The sequence below is a fragment of the Bombyx mori genome, chromosome 23 (genome assembly GCF_030269925.1).
Source record: "Bombyx mori chromosome 23, ASM3026992v2".
Classification (NCBI taxonomy): Eukaryota; Metazoa; Arthropoda; class Insecta; order Lepidoptera; family Bombycidae; genus Bombyx; species Bombyx mori.
This window is the reverse complement of record NC_085129.1, coordinates 19,612,600-19,632,288: the sequence shown is the minus strand read 5'-3', so window position 1 is coordinate 19,632,288 and position 19,689 is coordinate 19,612,600. Positions and strand designations below refer to the sequence as shown.

Below are 19,689 nucleotides of genomic sequence, written 5' to 3'. Positions count from 1 at the left end.
TATCGGATGTCGTAATAATCACAACGTGATCGCCGTCACCCCCACATTTAAAAGCTCTCCCACCTTTTAGAACGGAACGCGTTCGCGATTATACTCGAGCGATACTTGAACACGCATTTGTTTTGTACGGAGAATGACGACTACTATTGTTTGGCACCCGTCTCGAACCTTGTTTCGCGATAAACAAACAGATGATGTCACAACTTGACTTTGAAGAATGATAGCGAATGTGTAACTGGTTTTCCTTTAGAAAATCGGCCAGGTGGAAGGTTTTTTCGGCGAAACGCAGTTTGATAGTTACCGTTTTGGCTTGTTGAGTATATTCAGAGGCGGTTTTGCACATAGTATAGGGCGTGGGCACTGCGATGTCAGGGAGGCCCTTTAAATGAACCTGTTACATTTTGGTCGCGTGCTTACTAGAGGGCGCTAGTGTAATGATTGCACAAAGGCGCTACATAGGCTAGAGAGCTCTTTGGGAATATTCAAAAGTAGCTCTCAATGTGCTACTTCTATAGCCAAGTCGTCATGTGTTTCGATTTGAAGGGCGATTTTCAAATGAAACTGAGATTTCCTTTCCGTCACAATTCCACATAAACGGAATTCGTTCTTCAATTCCTCCTCCTTGCGTCGATAATCCTCAAGGCTGAGGGTCGTGCCCTCATGAGGCTTTCTTAGGAAAATAGACATGGTGGTGTCCCGCCTCTTTTCACCGAAGTGCTTTTGGAAGAGATTTAGTTCTTCGAGCCCGCTGAAGCCTTATTTGGGTCCGGCTAATTAACCGCCGCCAGACATTCGGCATTGACTATTTTACGGTGGAAAGGTCGAATTCAACGCTCCTCTTTTCTCATCCGGGCTTGGGATCAACATTGGCAGAGTTAAGTTTCTTCTTTCTTCAATTAAGTCCTCTAAATCTTTACACGCCCTCGATTCAAATGTCCCAGTGAGGTAGTCACCAGAGAATCAAAAACAGTATATTTTTAACTCTTATACCAGCATACTGTACATCGTAAATATACATAACCGCTAATATGACACAGCTACTCTCACTATTTCTGCCGCGAAGGAGTCTATCATTAGGGTTATTAAACTGGAATAATAGTTACTATGCGATTGAAATTGACAACTTCGGTTTCAAGGTCAGATACAGCATTCAAGTTGTGGTGTCTATAGGCTCTGGTAACCACTAAACGCTACATGAAACGTGAAAACGATGAATGGAATGAATAAATCTGCTAGCAATAGATATTGCCATAGGTGTATGTTATCATGTCTTTTTCTTTCTCACTAATGACGATCGTGACCATGTATGATCTGACTAGATTTACTTATGTCCCGTGTTTGTTCAAAAGGTCGCTGTAGACTTTTGTTTATCATCGTGTGTTTATCATGCTGTTACATCATCGTGGGATTCGGCTTCTGGAGCGCTTCCCCTGCATTCGTTCCACGATCAACCATATCGGTCTGTTAATTATTGTTGTTAAATAGGGATTGAAACAGTAGTGTTAATCCGTAATCCTTAATGTTTAAATCCCTAATGAGTCTTTGTGCAGAGAAGTTTCTCTGAAAGAAGAAAGACCTTCAGGTCTGACAAACAGAAAAAAAAATATCAACACGTCTTTAACACGATCACAATTCGGCAAGTGTTGGAAAGTTGTCAAAGTTTAAAGATAATGATGATGTTACAAACGAGAATAGTAGATGCGTTTGCACAATTATTTCGGTATCACAGTCTTAAAATAAGCTGGGACTTGATTGTGGGAGTTTGGACTGGCGGGTCCGTCGGGTTGGTATCGCAGACTTGTCTTTGTAAATGACTGACTCGGTGGCACACTAGCTAGCGCCCCTGACTTCCCGATCCACTAACGGTGCTTTTAGGTACCCCAAGCACCGGTCATCGTTCTTGTCGAACCCGTCGCTTGCGACGAAGGGCTCGGCGAGTAAATTAACCCACAGGCACAGCTCACTAAGTTTCTCGCCGGATCTTCTCAGAGGGTCGCGTTTCCGATCCGGTGGTAGATTCTGCGAAGCACGGCTCTTGCTACGGTTCTTGTTAGCAACGTCGTCAGGTTTAAGCCCCGTGAGCTCACCTACTAATTCGGCGAATCTAGAATAACCCCTCGAGGTTACTAGAATAGATACGAAAAAAAAGCCCCTGACTATTGCGCCGAGGGCCGTAGGTTCGATTCCCGCATCGGGGAAACATTCACGTGATAAACAGGTTTGTTTGTTCTTTACACGCATGGCCAAAAAAAACCTCTGAGTTTGCTCTTTTCCAAATAAATGTTAAATATCAAAAAAATATTATAAGTATTTGTTTAACTTTGATCGATATTAAAATGTCAGTTCCAAAAGGAGTCACAACCCATAAAAGTAATTTTATGACTAAAAGAATCAGCGTGCTAAATGGGCACTACACGAGTGGACGGGAAACATCTTTAGGCACTTCTTTTTAACCTACCTCGTAAAATCTACGCTGGTAGCCTAAGCCGCTATTTCAGCTTCACGCGGACGGTAGGTGAGCTCACGGACTCAACCTGAGAGAGTTTGTTAAGGAGCCCTAGCAGGAGCAGTACTTCGCAGAATCTACCACCGGATCGGAATCGCGACCCACTAAGAAGATCCGGCAGGAAACTCAGCGGGCTGTGTCTATGGGTTTTAAGCGCTTATCGCAGCCAATAGACATGCCAATACCGCCGTCCATCTTCAGACTAGAGGTGAAAGTTTCAGAAGATTTACGGCAGTAATTGGTAAGATGGACTTACTCCTGTAGGCTATGAATGCGTGGTAGTAATGGTAATTAACGAGGCAATAGGAAGAATTTGGGAAGTTGAATAAAGGGGAGATTGGATCGCGTTTCGTGACGAATAATCTTGATATATTTAGAATAGTTGTGTTTTAATTCCATATAATAATGAACAAGGTCACGGATATGGACATTAAAACGCGAATTTCGCTACAGATCTGCCATTTGTACAAGTGACTCGGCGTAGTTGAACAAGATAGCATGAAATTCCGTTTTTTTTTTCGACTTAAAGCCTTAACGTAATGCAGTAAAGTCTGTATTACAGCGGTGTTAGTGCTTGTGTTCAATTAGATATAGCTCGCTCTCTCTTCTGTACTTAATTGGATCGATGCTGCTTGTAAGAGTGGTGGAGTTATAGCCATCTTGGGACATGAGGATTGTATATGACTGTTCCACCCTTCCAACCGTAAAGCAGTAATGCATCGCAGCAGAAATAGACAAGGTTTTGACACGTAGCAGTAATTACGCAAATTATAATTCGGGCTAGTTTGATTTTTATTACACGACTTTACTTTTTCTTCGTTTATTGTAAATATACTTGAGATATTAGAACTTATATCTCAAGGTAGGTGGCGCATTTACGTTGTAGATGTCTATGGGCTCCAGTAACCACTGCCCACCAGATGGGCTCTGAGCTCGTCCACCCATTTAAGCAATAAAAAAAAATAAAAAATCACGTATTTCATTTAAAAAAAATCGTAATCGTCTGCGGGATTCGAACGCAGGCACAACGCATCGCTTAACAACACCGAGCGTCTTACCGTTTAGGCCACGGAATAATGTGTAGGTTCCTATGACCTTAAAGCGAGGGAACGATGCCAAAAAGCCAATATTACTAACGTGCTCTATAGGTAAGAGGTTTCATAGTCGTTATTTATAGTATTTTTCATACATTCGCTTAATGAAGTTCAGTAATGCTCTATAACTGAGCGTGAACGGTCGTGCGCATTACATTGCTTTGTTGCGTACGTGTTTTTTTTTAATTATCTTTAATATTATTAAACGTTAGACAATATAATTGTGTTCTATTTTTGAATATTTCGTTTCGTGCGTGCCAGAGTACGCGGGTTATTGTGTTAATTTTACGTCTGGGTAAAACAAAAACAAAAGTGAAGTTTTTAAGTAGGCTAAGTCGGCTTTGGATGATTTTTATGCGTTTGGGTGTGTGTGTGTGTGTGTGTGTGTGTGTGTGTTTTTGAGTTAATTCACGATGGATACGATTAAAGTGGTCGGTGAATTTGTACGCGAGAGGTCGCCGTTTTCGGTGAGATTTTAATTTCTTAAAAATATTTTTTTTTAATTTTTTTTTCTGGAGGTACATGAAATTTTTTTCGTAATACAAAATTTGAGGACTTTTTGGCGGGAACGCGATAAGTGAAGTTGTGTTATTTGTTTTATTTTGTCTATTTAGTGTTTCTTGAGGTTTAAATGTGTAGTAACTGTGGTTTATTAACTGTTTAATATCTGTGAAAGTGCACTAATGTGGGAAAATTAAACAAAGCCGCTGAACGTAACTTCACGGGATCCTCCAAAAAGTCCACTGAAAAAAATGAAAATGACCACCATTTTACTGAGATTATATTTCATCCCGTATCATCTCATTTCATTTCACTCCATATTATCATTTTTCATAAAAATAAATATCTTAGTTATCAGCTCATAAAAACCCTTAAAAAAATACAAAATTTGTATTTACCTAACTTTACTTTTTGTTTACGAAAACGGTGCACCGGTGTTCGTATCCCGCAGGCGGGTACCAATTTTTCTAACGAAATACGTACTCAACAAATGTTCACTATTGACTTCCACGGTGAAGGAATAACATCGTGTAATAAAAATCAAACCTGCAAAATTATAATTTGCGTAATTACTGGTGGTAGGACCTCTTGTGAGTCCGCACGGGTAGGTACCACTACCCCGCCTATTTCTACTGTGAAGCAGTAATACTTTTCGGTTTGAAGGGTGAGGCAGCCGTTGTACTGTAAAAACTAAGACCTTAGAACTCATGTCTCAAGGTGGGTGGCGGCATTTACGTTGTAGATGTGTATAGGCTCCGGTAACCACTTAACACCAGGAGAGCTCGTCCACCCGTTTAATTAATAAATAAAAACTTGCAAATATACCGTAACACGGTCAACATTGTGTCGCAATTCGTAATCGATAACTTAATCGATTGCAAACGCGAAACGATTTAACAGATCGATTGTTGCCAAATCGGGTTAAAATGGTTAAAAAAGAAAATCGATATTAAATTGAGGTGTGTTTTATGAGTAAATTTTTTTTTGTTTTAATTATCCTTGTACGTATATTTCAAGCATAATTAATTAAAATAAGAGTATAGTGATGCCACTTATATCAATACATATATTTTTTTCAATTATCTCTTTTAGTTACCTATTTATTTTGTCAGCCTTTGTCGCGATATTCTGCAGAATGTTACGTGGCGTGAAATCGTCATAATGTATCACCCGCTAATTCTAGATGCAGGCATTGTCCACTCATTGTTGAGTCTGTAACAATTACGTGAAAGTCGGTGCGCGCGTTGAGTAATGTTTTTATTTTTATGTTTATTGCTTAGCAGGGTGGACGAGCTCACGGCCTACCTGGTGTTAAGCGGTTACCGGAGCCCATAGACATCTGCAACGTAAATGCCGCCACCTACCTTGAGGTCTCAGTATAGTTACAATGGACGCCAACCCCTTCAAACCGAAACGCATTACTGCTTCACGGCATAAATAGGCAGGTTGGTGGTACCCACCCGCGCGAACTCACAAGAGGTCCTCCCACCAGTAATTACGCAAATTATAATTTTGCGGATTTGATTTTTATTACACGACGCTATTCCTTCACTGTGGAAGTCAATCGTGAACAATTGTTGAGTACGTATTTCATTAGAAAAATTGGTACCCGCCTGGGGTATTCGAACACCGGTGCATCGATGGACACGAATGCACCGGACGTCTTCAAAAAATAATAATAGTATAGTAATGTTACGCGCTGGGGTTCGAGATTAATAAAATTTCACCAAAGTACAACTGAAAAACTCTATTCAACACTTAAAACTCTTAAACACTTCACAAACACTTTAAAACTCTCAATTCGCTTGTTCCGCTTCGCTTCAGGTAATCCTTTCGCTATTTCGCTTCGAGTAGTTCCGATTACTGACTGACTGCGCGCCATCCCTACAACACTTTTATAGCCGATACCTCATCCCCAGAATCATCGAGAATATTCCACACATCTCTAGTCGTAGTTCCCGCTATCTGACAATAGATGGCGTTGTAATTCTCGAGCATTCTGGACCTTCGACATTCGTTCGACTATTCGGCGATAGATGGCTTTAATCTTACCGGCGTAGCAGTAACAATAGTATACCCTTTTTCTTATTAACAGCTGGACACATGGTTCGGGCGGCCGAAGAAGGCCGGCGCCGGCATCGACCGGGGCTACGACACCGTACCCCGGGGCGCCGAGCCGAGGACGGAAGACGAGGAGCCCAACGCGACCGCGGAGTACACCAGCAAGATAGACGCCCTCGACGACAACCAGCTGCACAGACGATTCGAGGAAATGCTGGTGAGTTGACCGCTGACACCTTAAGGTACGCGTCCGTTGGCCCGCGCCCCACGCACCGCACGCAACGGATTTTATTTTGCATTAATTTCACATAGTGCTGCGTTCATTATCCGCGCCGCCCGCACCGAACGCCAGCATTTATGAGCGAAAAATACAAAGCAAAATAAAATCCGTTGCGTGCTGTGGGTCCGGCGCGGGCCAATGGACGCGTATCTTTAAGAGGCTACAAGTAACGTATGACATGTTTCCCGTAGATGAAAAATAAAAAAAACTGCTATTTGATATTTGTGGTTTCGGTGGGTTTCAATTTTGAGAACACGCATTGTAACGCAAAGGCACACTATAGGGTTGAACGCAATAGAGTTGTTCCTTATTTTGTTTTAATATTAAGAATCTGATGTTTACAGTCCGACATGAATCTCAACGAGGAGAAAAAGGAGCCGCTCCGGAAATATTCGAGGGATCAGAAAAAGAAGATGCTCGTCGCCTACAAATTCGTTAATACTCAGGTAAGGGATTTTATGACCAGGTAACTAAGACCATTAGGTCAAGTCTTATTTTAATTTATAATCTTTATTTAAAAAAAATGATAATAATAATATGATGTGAAATGAAGTGAAGTGAAATGAAATGAGATGATATGGAATGAAATATAATCTCAGTAAAATGGTGGTCATTTACCAAGATTTTTTTAGTGGACTTTTTGGAAGATACCGAGAAGTTACTTCCAGTGGCTTTGTTTCACTTTCCCACATTTGTGCACTTTCACAGATACTAAACAGTTAATAAACCACCGTTATTACACATTTAAACCTTAAAAAACACTAAATAGACAAAATAAAACAAATCACACAACTTCACTCCTCGCGTTTCCTTGAGACCTTGATACTCAGGTAAAAATCTTCGATGTTGCTATTCTAAAGGATTTTTGTGAAAAACTGCAACAAATATCGACTTTAATTGTGTTACATTGCTTGCAGGCACGATTAAAAAAAACCGGCAATGAACTATCTACTTGACATGTATTCGAAAGAACTTCATTTTACAGCATACAATACGAGCATTGCTTATCTATCTATCTATCTATCTATCTATCTATCTATCTATCTATCTATCTATCTATCTATCTATCTATATATATATATATATATATATATAAATGAATTGCTGTTCGCTAAAACTCGAGAACGGCTGGACCGATTTGGCTAATTTTTGTCTTGAATTATTTGTGGAAGTCTAGAGAAGATTTAAAAGGTAGATAATATGAAAATGAAAATGCTCGGAATTAACGAAAAGTTTCAAATTTTGTTTTTCCTTTGATGTGTCCCCCGTCGGACGGATTCCGTTTGTTTGTTTTAACTTTATTTTATACAAAAACTTAGGTGTTTCTTAGCTAGTCTTCTATATTTATCATGTCTACGTTTTCAAACCCTACGTTAATATCTACAGGAAGGTCGCTCGAAGTTCGAGAAGCCCTCTGATTACGTGGCCTATCTGAACCAGCCCGAGCTGTCTGTCGGGAAACTCCACGGCTGCCTCGAGAACTTGAGGATATCCCTGACTAACAACCCTCTGTCCTGGATCGAAGACTTCGGCACCAAGGGCATCGAGAGTTTATTGACTACCCTCAACTTGTGTTACACGAAGTAAGTGGAAGTACCTTTAGAAACTCTCTCTTTTTCTCCACCTTATCGCACTAGGCAGGGTCGGCACAGCAAATTTTTCTCTCCCATTCTCTTCTATCAGCCGTCATCTCAACACTCACTCCTCTCTCTCTCTCATATCGTCATTCACACACTCCATCCATGTCTTCTTCGGTCGACCTCTTCCCCCTCTACCTTGCACTACCATTTCCATACATCTCCTAGTCACATGCATCTTCTCTCTACGCATCACATGTCCATAGTACGCTAACCGTCCGCTCTAGAAACTAGGCTATTGAAATTGAAATAGCCTTCGAAGGAATAAGAAGGAGGAGTTTAAATTGAGCTATAGGCTCCACAGAACCTAGCTCAGGCTTTCATGTACCGTTTTGCTCAGGCTGACCTTCAAACCGTTGAGAGTCTTCAGTTGGAAGACGTCTACCGAGCAATATCACCAGCTCGGTGGAAGATCTTCCCTTTGTCGTATATCTACAAAGTTAATCTAGACGATGATTTTCTTAAGTTACGTAGGTCATTGGTCACTCATGTAATATATATTTTTTCACGCTACCAGCGGGAGTGGTTTTTATCGGTAAGTTTCCCAACATATACTCGCGGCGACCAGCGACGTACCAATAGCGTCCTCTAATGTGGATGTCGCAGGCGGGTACCAATTTTTCCAATGGAATACGTACTTAACAAATGTTCACGATTGATTTCCACGGTTAAAGGAATAACATCGTGTATTAAAAATCAAACCTGCAAAATTATACTTTGCGTAATTACTGGTGGTAGGACCTCTTGTGAGTCCGCGCGGGTACTCTGCCTATTTCTGCCGTGAAGCAGTAATGCGTTTCGGTTTGAAGGGCGGGGCAGCCGTTGTAACTACCGAGAAATTAAATCTTAAGGTGAGTGGCGCATTTATGTTGTAGATGTCTATGGGCTCCAGTAACCACTTAACACCAGGTGGGCTGAGAGCTCTTCCACCCATCTAAGCAATAAAAATAATATTATAATAATAATAACTTTCTCTTGGATTATCCTGCGCCACTCCTGCCTATCCTAGGCTGTGTGGATAGCAACGTGGACTGAAGTGTTAAAAGTGGAGCGTATCTGATCCGACCAGCGGATTGGACTTCAGCCTCTAGACTTTCTTCCTCACACCTTGCCTGTTAGCCGCAGCTTGTAATTGTAAATTTCAAAGCTAGGATATTGAAAATCCCCCTTCGACTTTTCCAGCGATTCCCGTTACGACAGAGTCCAGTACGAGTGCATAAGATGTTTGTCGGCGATCCTGAACAACACGGTCGGTATTAGGACGATGTTCGACTGCAGGGAGGCCCTGCCGGTCTTGGCGAGGAGTCTGGACGCCAGGAAGCCACATTGCGCACTAGAGGCCGCCAAGGTGAGCTGCTGATGCTGTGTAAATATACCGAGGGGCGAAATGCTATATAGTTTAAGCGACATTTTTGGAATGAGCTCCCTTCCACGGTGTTTCCCGAGCGCTATTTATTTATTTATTTATTTATTAAGTTGCACCAACAAAGTGATCATCAATACAACACATTGACAAATTGACAAAAGTTCATGGCAGATGTCATCTCCATTATAGGTGCATCGACAGTGCATTAACAACAATAATAATAAAAAATATATAACTAAGATTTGATTACATTGGATTGATTGCTTAAGATTAATTTATATTTAATTGGGAAATGATCCGCGACAGATTTTTCCTGTAAGTTATACTTATAAACTTCATATATTTTAAACTGCTTCCAGGTGTTAGCGGCCATATGTCTGATACCGAACGGGCACGAGAAGGTGCTGGAAGCCATAACGATGGCCGGCGAGTCCAGCAGGAAAGCTAGGTTCCTGCCCATCGTCGAAGGACTGGAAAGCAAAAGCCCGGAGAGCTTGAAGGTATGTCTTTGCACGGGTGGTCGTGGACCCCTTTTAAGTGGCTATCCATGGAGAAACCACCTGCCGGCCACATTAAAATCACCGAGTTCATTTATTTTTAACAGTATGGACTCAACAATTTTTAAATATCTTTAAAATTATCACTAGACTATAAAGCTTTACAATTTGCTTCAGTATTGGTGGGTTGGGTTCGGTGTATGATGAATCCGTATGGGCAAGTATGACAATTTTGCCAAATTCTATCGCAACGCAAACAGCATTCCGGTATGAACGACGAGACAACCGTTACGCAGTATAATTGAGGATACGACCTCACGTCTTGAGGTCTCCTAGGACGTAGGAGCGCTAAAAGCGCTATCTTTGAATTTTTAATGTGACACAGAATCTCTTAAATTCAAACAATGACGTCATAAGTCAATATCGCGGCAAACAGGTACAGAGATGACGTATCGGTTTCGAGTTTGACCGACACTTGCGCGCTGTCAATCTCGTAGTTATTGAATGTTCAAATATGACGGGATATCGTCACAAAGTTTCAAAGTTGAAAAGTAAAAGAAGAGATTTCGATCGTTTCGTTGGTCCATTGGTCGTGAGTGATCCTGATCATGGTGCCCGTTCGATTCCTCGGTCTGACGCTCCGATAATTGTTATAAAAGTTTTTGGACGTTTTTTTTTGGTATTGCCTTTGTAGGCAGACGAGCATACGGCCCACCTGAAGGTAAGTGGTTACCATCGCTCATGGACGTTAGCAAAGCCGGGGGCAGAGCCAAGCCGCTGCCTCGTATGCCCATGCTTCGTATTCGTCATACAGGGGAATAAAATGAAAACCAATTACGACGTCTCTGCCAAAACAGCTGTCACATTCGAGATGATTCTAATAATACCCCATACATTAAAATCTGTATAAGTAACTTATTAAGTTTTGCATCGAAAAATACAAATTGCATTTTTAGAAACAAAGTGGCTTCATTAACTAAAAATTTTAAGAAAATATTTTTTATAATTTTCACATCTTACTTAAAAACATGTATTCTATAAGATTAGAAAATTAAATTTGTAATATCTAAATATTAAAATTTTCGTCTAGAACAGGACAAAGTGCACTTTCCGTCTCTTTTAAATCAAGAGCATACCTTACGCTTTTATGTGTGCGCTTTAAGGCTTGAAAGTATTAACAAACAAAAAAAATACAATACTTCTATTACATTTGTGGAGTTTACTAAAGAACCATGAATCTTGGATTAAACCACTTCAATTCTAAAGATGCGATATACATGAAAATATTTATTCTATTTTAATACGCTTTTATTTGCTTCAGACTTATGTATGTATGTAACGGAATCTTTGAACATGATTTTGTCGGATTAACTCGAAATTTGGTATACTTATTAAGAACCGACGTCGAGTCAATATTAAAAAAAAATTGAATGGTATCAGTAGTTATAAATGTTTTATGAACAGATATGAGTAGAAGGGTTATTTTGATAATATCCTGAAAATATCCCCACGCTTTGTTACAATAAAATCATTTTTTCTTACACTATTTTTAATTTAAATTTATTAAAATTTATTGTAAATTTTTTAGTTGGATTTTTTATAAAAGCGTATTTTGTTAGTTTTTTTTAAACTATTATTTATTTTTCATTTGTTTAGTTGAATTTTTTTGCGTCTTTAAAATCTTTAACACGGTGCTTTGCGTATTTCAGAACGGCTGCATGCAATTGATGAACGCCATCATAACGGAGCCCGAAGAGTTGGAGTTCAGGCTGCATCTGAGGAGCGAGTTCATGAGGACGGGCCTCTACGACCTCATAGGCAAGTCGCCTTGCTGATGTCCAGTGACGCTTCTAACCAAACGTGATCCGTGTCCGAACGGGTCGTGTCACCCGGATGTAGAAAACTAGATGTGTCAATTTTAGCAATAGATTGTTTTTAACGCTTCTAGCCAAACGTGATTCGTGTCCGAACGGGTCGTGTTACCCGGATATAAAGAAAAACTGGATGTGTCAATTGATTTTAATTAACATTAATTTGTTTTTTACTAGTAAGCTTTTAATTCTAGTTATTAAATATTAGTTATATTAAAAACCCACCTATTGCCTGTTGGTACAGACACGCGAAAATTAATTATGTCCGTTTAAATTAGTTGATGATGGAAGATTCAAAGAATGAATCTTAGGGTCGCCTGTGCTTTGGAAACCAGATACCAACAGACATATATATTTACATTTATATATAGCACTTGTATACATATATGTATACCGTGTATGTGTTTGTATCTGTATGTAATAATATTATCAATTTGGTTATTTTCGCAATAAGTAATGCACCTACCACAGGACTCTCTACACCACCCTCGGTTGACTGGTAGAGAATACCTCAGACATTAAGTCCGCCATTGTACCTTTGTGCATGAAGTTGAATAAATAAATAAATAAACATAAAAGATCTCTCATACACTTGTGGTTATTGGCTAGAGATACTGAAAACTCTCATAACACATTCTTTAAAAAAAACCGTTTAGTTATAAACTTGCTAGTAAGTATTCTTTCTCTTTTCAACGCTCGCGTAACTATATCTTCTGTCTCTGTCCCCCGCAGACGAACTGCGCGCCGGCGCTGAAGGCTCCCGCCTCATACAAGTGAACGTGTTCGACTCGCACGCGTCCGCCGACCAGGACGAATTCCTGGCGAAATTCGACGACGTCAGGTAAACTATTATTACATATTGTTACGCGCTGGGGTTCGGGATAAATAAAATTTCACCAAAGTACAACTGAAAACTGTATTCAACACTTAAACACTTCACAAACACTTTAAAACACTTCACTACACTTTTAAAATTCTCAATTCGCTTCTTTCACTTCGCTTCAGGTGATCCGATCGCTGTTTCGCTTCGAGTAGTTCCGATTACTGCGTGCCATCCCTGTAACGCTTTTATAGCCGATACCAAATACCTAGAATTATCGAGAATATTCTACACACCTCTGGTAGTAGTTTCCGCTATCTATCAATAGATGGCGTTGTACTCCCCGAGCGTTCTAGATCCTTCGATATTCGTTCGACTATTCGGCGATAGATGGCGTTACTGTTACCGGCGTAACAATAATTAAGCATTTTTTGGCTGTGGCCTCTGTGGTTATACGCTGTCTCTGATAATAAAAAACGAATCAAATGACACGTCTTTTTGGCGGGAACGCGAGGAGTGAAGTTGTGTGGCTTGTTTTATTTTGTCTATTTAGTGTTTCTTCTGGTGTAAATGTGTAATAACGGTATAAACAAGGTTTGTTGAATTAAATTTGAATTCCCAGAAAACTAAACCGACTAAAAAGGGGGAAGGTACTCACAAAATGCTTTTTATTTTGATATTGTTTGTGGTCTTCTGTCCCCGCGGCACAAGTTGAATAGCAAAATTTGCGAAAAACAGTATTTTAATTAAAAGGCCTTTTCTTTACTGTTGCGCGCGCGGTGCGAAGCGTCGACTCAGTTATTTTTCTTGGCCGCTAGGAGGCGCGTTACAATTCTTCATTAAGGCGATAGATGGCGTGGATTAGGAAAAAGGGAATTTTAGTCGATTATCTAACAGAGGGTAACTCTGGAAGGTTAATCATCTAGAATAACTTCAGCAGGTTTTGACCCTCACGTATATGTTTTTATCAATAATCCTATTGCTGTTCCCAGGGTCGACTTCAACGATTCGAACGAGTGCTTCGAGCTGGTGAAGAACCTGGTCATAGATACGCCGGCGGAGCCCTACCTGCTGTCCATACTGCAGCACTTGCTGTTCATAAGAGATGACGAGTTGATCAGGTGGATATCAATGATTTATTTTTATTATTAACTACCGCGAGGAGCTTAAAAATGTCCTTCTTCAACGAGGCTTATGGAGAGCGCTTAATGGTAGGCAGCGGCTTGGCTCTGCCCCTGGCATTGCTGAAGTCCATGTGCGACGGTAACCACTCACCATCAGGTGAGCCGTGAGCTCGATCACCCCTCTAAGCAATAATAATAATAGCATCGTCTCGTTCCAGGCCGGCCTACTACAAGCTGATTGAGGAGTGCATCACGCAGATAGTCCTGCACAAGAACGGCTACGACCCAGACTTCAGGGCGACGCAGCGGTTCAACATAGACGTGCAGCCGCTCATCGACGGACTCATAGGTGCGTATGCGCTCGCCAACTAGACCCACCCCACACCCCCCGCATGGGACGGGAGGTCGCGGGGGCAGCTTCCTAGAAGTCTCAAATCGCCTTATCTATTCTTTTTATAAGAATGAACAGTTACTTTTCAGTCTGTTCTAGTAATATGTGGTTCTGATATAAATCTCCAGGAAGATTTTTTTATTGCCTAGATGGGTGGCCGAGCTCACAACCCACCTGGAGTTAAGTGGTTACTGGAGCCCATAGACATCTACAAGGTAAATGCGCCACCCACCTTGAGACATGCGTTTAAGGTGTCAGTATAGTTACACCGGCGGGGCGCCCTTCAAACCGAAATGCATCACTGCTTCACGGCGGAAATAGACGGGGCGGTGGTACCTACCCGCGCGGACTCACAAGAGATCCTACCACCAGTAACTACTGGTAGCGGTACTAATGTATACGGTCTAACAACAGGAAGCGTACAGGTTCGTTTTTATGTATATACATTTGTTAGAAAAATCTCGAGCCGAAGAAGAGAAGAGGTTGGAGGAGTTGAAGTCGAAGCTGGAGGCGGCGATCGCGGCCAGACAGGAGGCCGAGGCGAGGGCCGCCCACCTGGAGGAGAGGCTGAAGAGTACTGCCTCCCCCACCGCGCCCGGCGGCCTCTCGCAAGGGAACATCGCCGCCATTGCCAAGGTACACGCGACCACTGGTCAAAACAAACCTAACCAGTCCAAAGCTGTTGGGTACGTGTCACACGTGTCGATAAGGCGAGTTTCGTCATCCCAGGTTGGACGGGTTTATTAATCTTACAAGATTTCTTGAAAATGTTATAAGACGCCGGATGCCCGTCTCGTGGCGATCCGAAGCAGTCAATGTAGGGTCCTAAGGTGTACGATATCGCACAAGCTCACTCGTTATTAAATTCAAAACTTCGCTACGGAACGTAAACCGAGCTGACCGATCTGTCAATACAGCCGAATTCAAGAGTTCCGATACCTTCCAAGTTGACCGTCAGATCATTGTCATGGTACCACGTCGTGTCATCACAAAACATTAATTCCCGATCCTGCGGACAGAATGGAAAGCAGTCGACGTCGCCCCAAACACGTCATCTCGGATCCTCCCGATTCACTAACGGTGCTTCTAGGTACTTCAAGCACCGGTCACCGTCCTCGTCGAACCCGTCACTTGCGACGAAGGGCTCGGCGAGCGAATTGACCCACAGACACAGCCTACTGAGTTTCTCGCCGGATCTTCTCAGTGGGTCGCGTTTCCGATCCGGTGGTAGATTCTGCGAAGAACGGCTCTTGCTAGGGTTCGTGTTGGCATCGTCGTCAGGTTTGAGCCCCGTGAGCTCACCTACAAACGTTAGGGTTACGCTGGAATATCCTCTCAAGGCTCTCAGCTTAGGTAGGAAAAAAAAAAAGACATAATTACAATCGTCAAGCGAGACATTGATACAACGATTACATGTGAATGAATTACAAGCTAAGGTAGGCATATGCAGTGGTTCCCGAGGTTCACGGACATCAGCACTGTGAAAGGCCCAGCTAATCCATCGCGTCCCGCTATGTAGTACCAATATTACAAAATACAAATTCATCTCAAACCTGACGACGTTGCCAACACTGGCCCTAGCAAGAGCAGTGCTTCGCTGAATCTACCACCGAATCGGAAACGGGACCCACTGAGAAGATCCGGCGAGAAACTCAGTGGACTGTGTCTGAGGGTTGATTTACTCGCCGAGCCTTATGTCGCAAGCGACGGGTTCGACGAGAACGATGACCGAAACACCCATATTAATGGTTAGAACTACTAATAATATATGTAATGTATTTTCACAGGCCATAGGCAGTCCGGGGGGTCCCGCGCCTCCCCCGCCGCCGCCGATGCCGGGGGGTGAGTAATGCTACAGCTACACAGGGTCGCATGCAACCCCTTCAGACACAGCTTTCAAACGTAACTGACCAAAACTATCAACTGAATTGTGCCTATATTTCGTATACAAGCTTACGTAAGTTAAAAAAAATAACTACAAGTGACGTCATTTGTGGTCAAATAAAGGACCGAGCTAACTATAATAGTACTATATTAAAAACTATAGTAGTAGTATATCGATTAGTTATTTAGTTTGATGTCAGAATAATTATATTAGGCTATTTGTTTAGGTAACGAAAATTGTGATTTAAGATACTTAGATCTACAAAAAAAGGAACCTAGACAAAATTGTACATATTACCCTACTTGACTGATACAAAAAGTTTTGTAGTCATAACAGATGACAATTTAGTTTCAACTTAACGTTCACTTCTGTTAAAAGTATAAGAGAGAATTTACTCTAATAAAAGACCTGTTTGTGGTACTTTTAGTGCTTTAATATGCACGTAAAAAAAAAAAAAAAACTAGCGGTTGAAATCCTACAAGCACTAATATTGATAACACCATGTTTTAGCTTTATTATTTTTGTTATATTTTATTAATTTCAATACAATTTAAAAATATATATCGAGGGGTGAAAGGATGAAATGTTTAAGCGCCATTTTAGCAACTTTACAAGAGCCATTTAAAGGTTAAAATTTGGAAAATAATCTTAAAAAAAACTTTCTCATCTATTTGAATAGAGTAAACATAATTGAAGTTCAATTTTTAAGGGATTTTCTGACCCTTTAGGTCAAATCTTATTTTGAATTTAATAAAAAAAAACTATATGAAAAATGATATTATGAAATGAAATGATATTATGATTAATATGAAACATGGCATGAAATGAAATGAAAATGAAATGAAATGAAATGAAATGAAATGAGATGATATGGGATGAAATATAATCTCAGTAAAATGGTGGTCATTTACTAAGACTTTTTCAGTGGAAGTCCCTTAAGTAACTTCTCGGGTCCTCCAACACTCTTTGGAGGACCCCGAAGTTACGTCCAGCGGCTTTGTTTCATTTTCTCACATTTGTGCACTTTCATAATTATACTAAACAATTAATAAACCACCGTTATTACGCATTTAAACCTGAAGAAACACTAAATAGATAAAATAAAACAAATCACACTTCACCCCTCGATATACTAGTCATATTCACAGCATGTTTATTATTACACGTTGCTATATATTTATATATATCTGTCTCGCTTTTTAGGAGGCGGCCCCCCTCCCCCACCACCGCCCATGCCGTCAGGTTCGTATTGCACGCCACTGATGTTATAGCATTATAAGTTGTTGATGATAAACAATGACATGTGTCAAAGTTGACAGCTGTCAAGTGAATTTTAAAGTTGAACTCATTTAAAATAATTTATTAGAAATAAAGTTAGATGCAAATTCAAAGGTTAACAGTTAATGTAAACGTAATTGGAATTTATATTATAATAAGTTCCTATACAGGTTTTTTTTTTCTCTAGGGTGTTGATCTATCGTAATAATATAATAATTTATAATTAATGACACATTAGTTTGAAGCCTTAATCGTAAAACTGGCTTCAGGCACACGTCATTTACTTATCGTATGATTGCTACTACAGGATATTACAGGATACTAGTACCTACCCAAGCGATCTCCCAATAGGCTTTATCAACAGTAAAATGTATAAAAAAAATCTCAAAAAAACTGGACCAAAATCATGTGTACAACATAATATAATTCGATCAAATTTATAGTCAAAGTCACAGACTAAAATAAGCGTTTTCTTGATTTTCACATGACAGCTGTCATTACAATGTCACCGTCACAATAGTTCACCAATACTTTTTGGTCTCGTTGGGAATAGATTAAATATAGAATTTAACAATGCACGTATTATTTATTGGCACAATTTTAATATGGTAACGATAATGTCGGATTTATTAATAAAAAATATTGTAACATTTAATATATTTAAAATGTTATCTTGCATGACACTATATAACAATAATTAGAACTAATTATATTGTGAGTCCTAACCATGGATATCAGACTTTCTGTCTCAAAGCAATCGTGCTGTGCAATTCGAGGCTTATGTCTGAAGGCTTTAGGTGCCTTTTTCTAGTGCTCTTGACGAATAAAGTGGTTAAATACCGCAACGTCGCTGCCAAATCAAAGCCATATGAAGATGTTCGTAAGGTACAATTCTCTTCTAAATCAAAGTGTAACAAGATCTGAAATAATTTGTTTTTTCTACCTCCCACGAATCGATTCAAACCAATCCAACACCTGTCCTTTTAAAACCGTAACGCCTCTCGACCTGTGAATGTTGGTAATGCCATGTGGTCAGCTAACTACGGAGAAAGACCCTTTTCAACAACGTGGATCGGAGGGTACTTGACAAAAAATGCTCTCTGAAAACGCACTATAAGCGAACTTCGCTTCAGAGTGTTTTCACAGACGTAGCTAGCTTAGTCTGAGTTGATGCTTCTGCCATTGGCTGGTCTCCCAAAACACAGTGTAGACGAACTTCGCTTCAGGGTGATTTCTAGGTAGGTTGGCCTGAGTCGATGCTTCTGCCACTGACTTGTCTCCTACCATCAGGTCTTCCTACCGCTAGTCAACCTTCGGAGGAAAGCTGAAATCGGCCCAGATTTTAACCAATAGTCTTGTTGCCTTTTGATTCAATCGCGTCATTACGGATCCTCCTGATCCATTAACGGTGCTTTTAGGTACCTCGAGCACCGGTCACCGTCCGAACTTATCGCTTGTAACGAAATCGACGAGTAAATTAACCCACAGACACAACCCACTGAGTTTCTCGCCGGATTTTCTCAGTGGGTCGCGTTTCCGATCCGGTGTTAGATTCTGCGAAGCACTGCTCTTACTAGGGCCAGTGTTAGCAGCACTCCTGGTTTGACCCGTGAGCTCACTTACACGTTAGGGCGAAGCTGATATAGTTTCTCAAGACTATCAGCATAGGTAGGAAAAAAAAAGTCAATTACATGAACTCCAACGCCACTAATCTTGCATGTTTTCCTCACCACGCATGCAAGCACTTATATTAATTTACTTCGGTTCAGGTGGTGGACCACCGCCGCCTCCTCCGATGCCCACAGGTTCGTAATGTGCTTTTTGAAGCTGTGCTTTTTATTTAAAGCGTATATATGATGGAGGGTGATAATGACAATGACACAAGTTCGCGTCCTGTTTTGGGCGACGACTCTCGACTAAAATCGCTAATCGTTTGAAATATCGAGGAGTGAAAAGTTATTCGGGTTAAGCGACATTTCACTTAACACGCGACATTTATCTTTGCAATTAAAGGTCCGTTTTATTTGGTATCAGCATCAACAGTGCGATGTTTTTAATTTAACTTCAATTATGTTTAACCCATTCAAATAGCCGAAGAAGTTTTTTGTTATGATTTTTTTTCCAAGTTTTCAACTTCACATGGTTCTCCTGTAAATTTGTAAAACTGTCGCTTAAACCAAACAACCTTTCATTCTTCGATTTAATTGTAGAATTGTATGTAACGCTTATATTATACGCAATATTAAAACTGTTTTACAATTAAATGCTTGCTATTGTGATTAAGATTGCTGACGCATTTCTTTCTGTGTGTTTATGGTCTGGTTTGCCTTGTCAATGCGCGGTAGGTGTTGTCAGCGACAGACTAGATATTAGCAGGT

General features: G+C 40.6%; 1 protein-coding gene across 13 annotated transcripts in view; it reads left to right on the top strand.

Annotated features, from left to right (window-relative positions):
- Positions 1 to 19,689, top strand: part of LOC101743514 (protein diaphanous) — a 58,232-nt gene that overhangs the window by 19,657 nt on the left and 18,886 nt on the right. For 9 of the 13 annotated variants that reach the window (XM_062675388.1, XM_062675389.1, XM_062675390.1 and 6 more), the window contains exons 3-15: positions 6,197 to 6,379; positions 6,787 to 6,888; positions 7,829 to 8,025; positions 9,262 to 9,427; positions 9,805 to 9,945; positions 11,652 to 11,760; positions 12,546 to 12,654; positions 13,626 to 13,754; positions 13,976 to 14,106; positions 14,603 to 14,784; positions 15,936 to 15,990; positions 17,237 to 17,275; positions 19,081 to 19,116. In XM_062675388.1, coding sequence (XP_062531372.1) covers positions 6,197 to 6,379; positions 6,787 to 6,888; positions 7,829 to 8,025; positions 9,262 to 9,427; positions 9,805 to 9,945; positions 11,652 to 11,760; positions 12,546 to 12,654; positions 13,626 to 13,754; positions 13,976 to 14,106; positions 14,603 to 14,784; positions 15,936 to 15,990; positions 17,237 to 17,275; positions 19,081 to 19,116 — 1,579 coding nt within the window. Of the gene's footprint in view, positions 1 to 3,703; positions 4,068 to 6,196; positions 6,380 to 6,786; positions 6,889 to 7,828; positions 8,026 to 9,261; positions 9,428 to 9,804; positions 9,946 to 11,651; positions 11,761 to 12,545; positions 12,655 to 13,625; positions 13,755 to 13,975; positions 14,107 to 14,602; positions 14,785 to 15,935; positions 15,991 to 17,236; positions 17,276 to 19,080; positions 19,117 to 19,689 lie in introns of those variants that run through there. The other 4 variants (XM_021351075.3, XM_062675394.1, XM_062675392.1 and 1 more) reach the window with 3 other exon arrangements.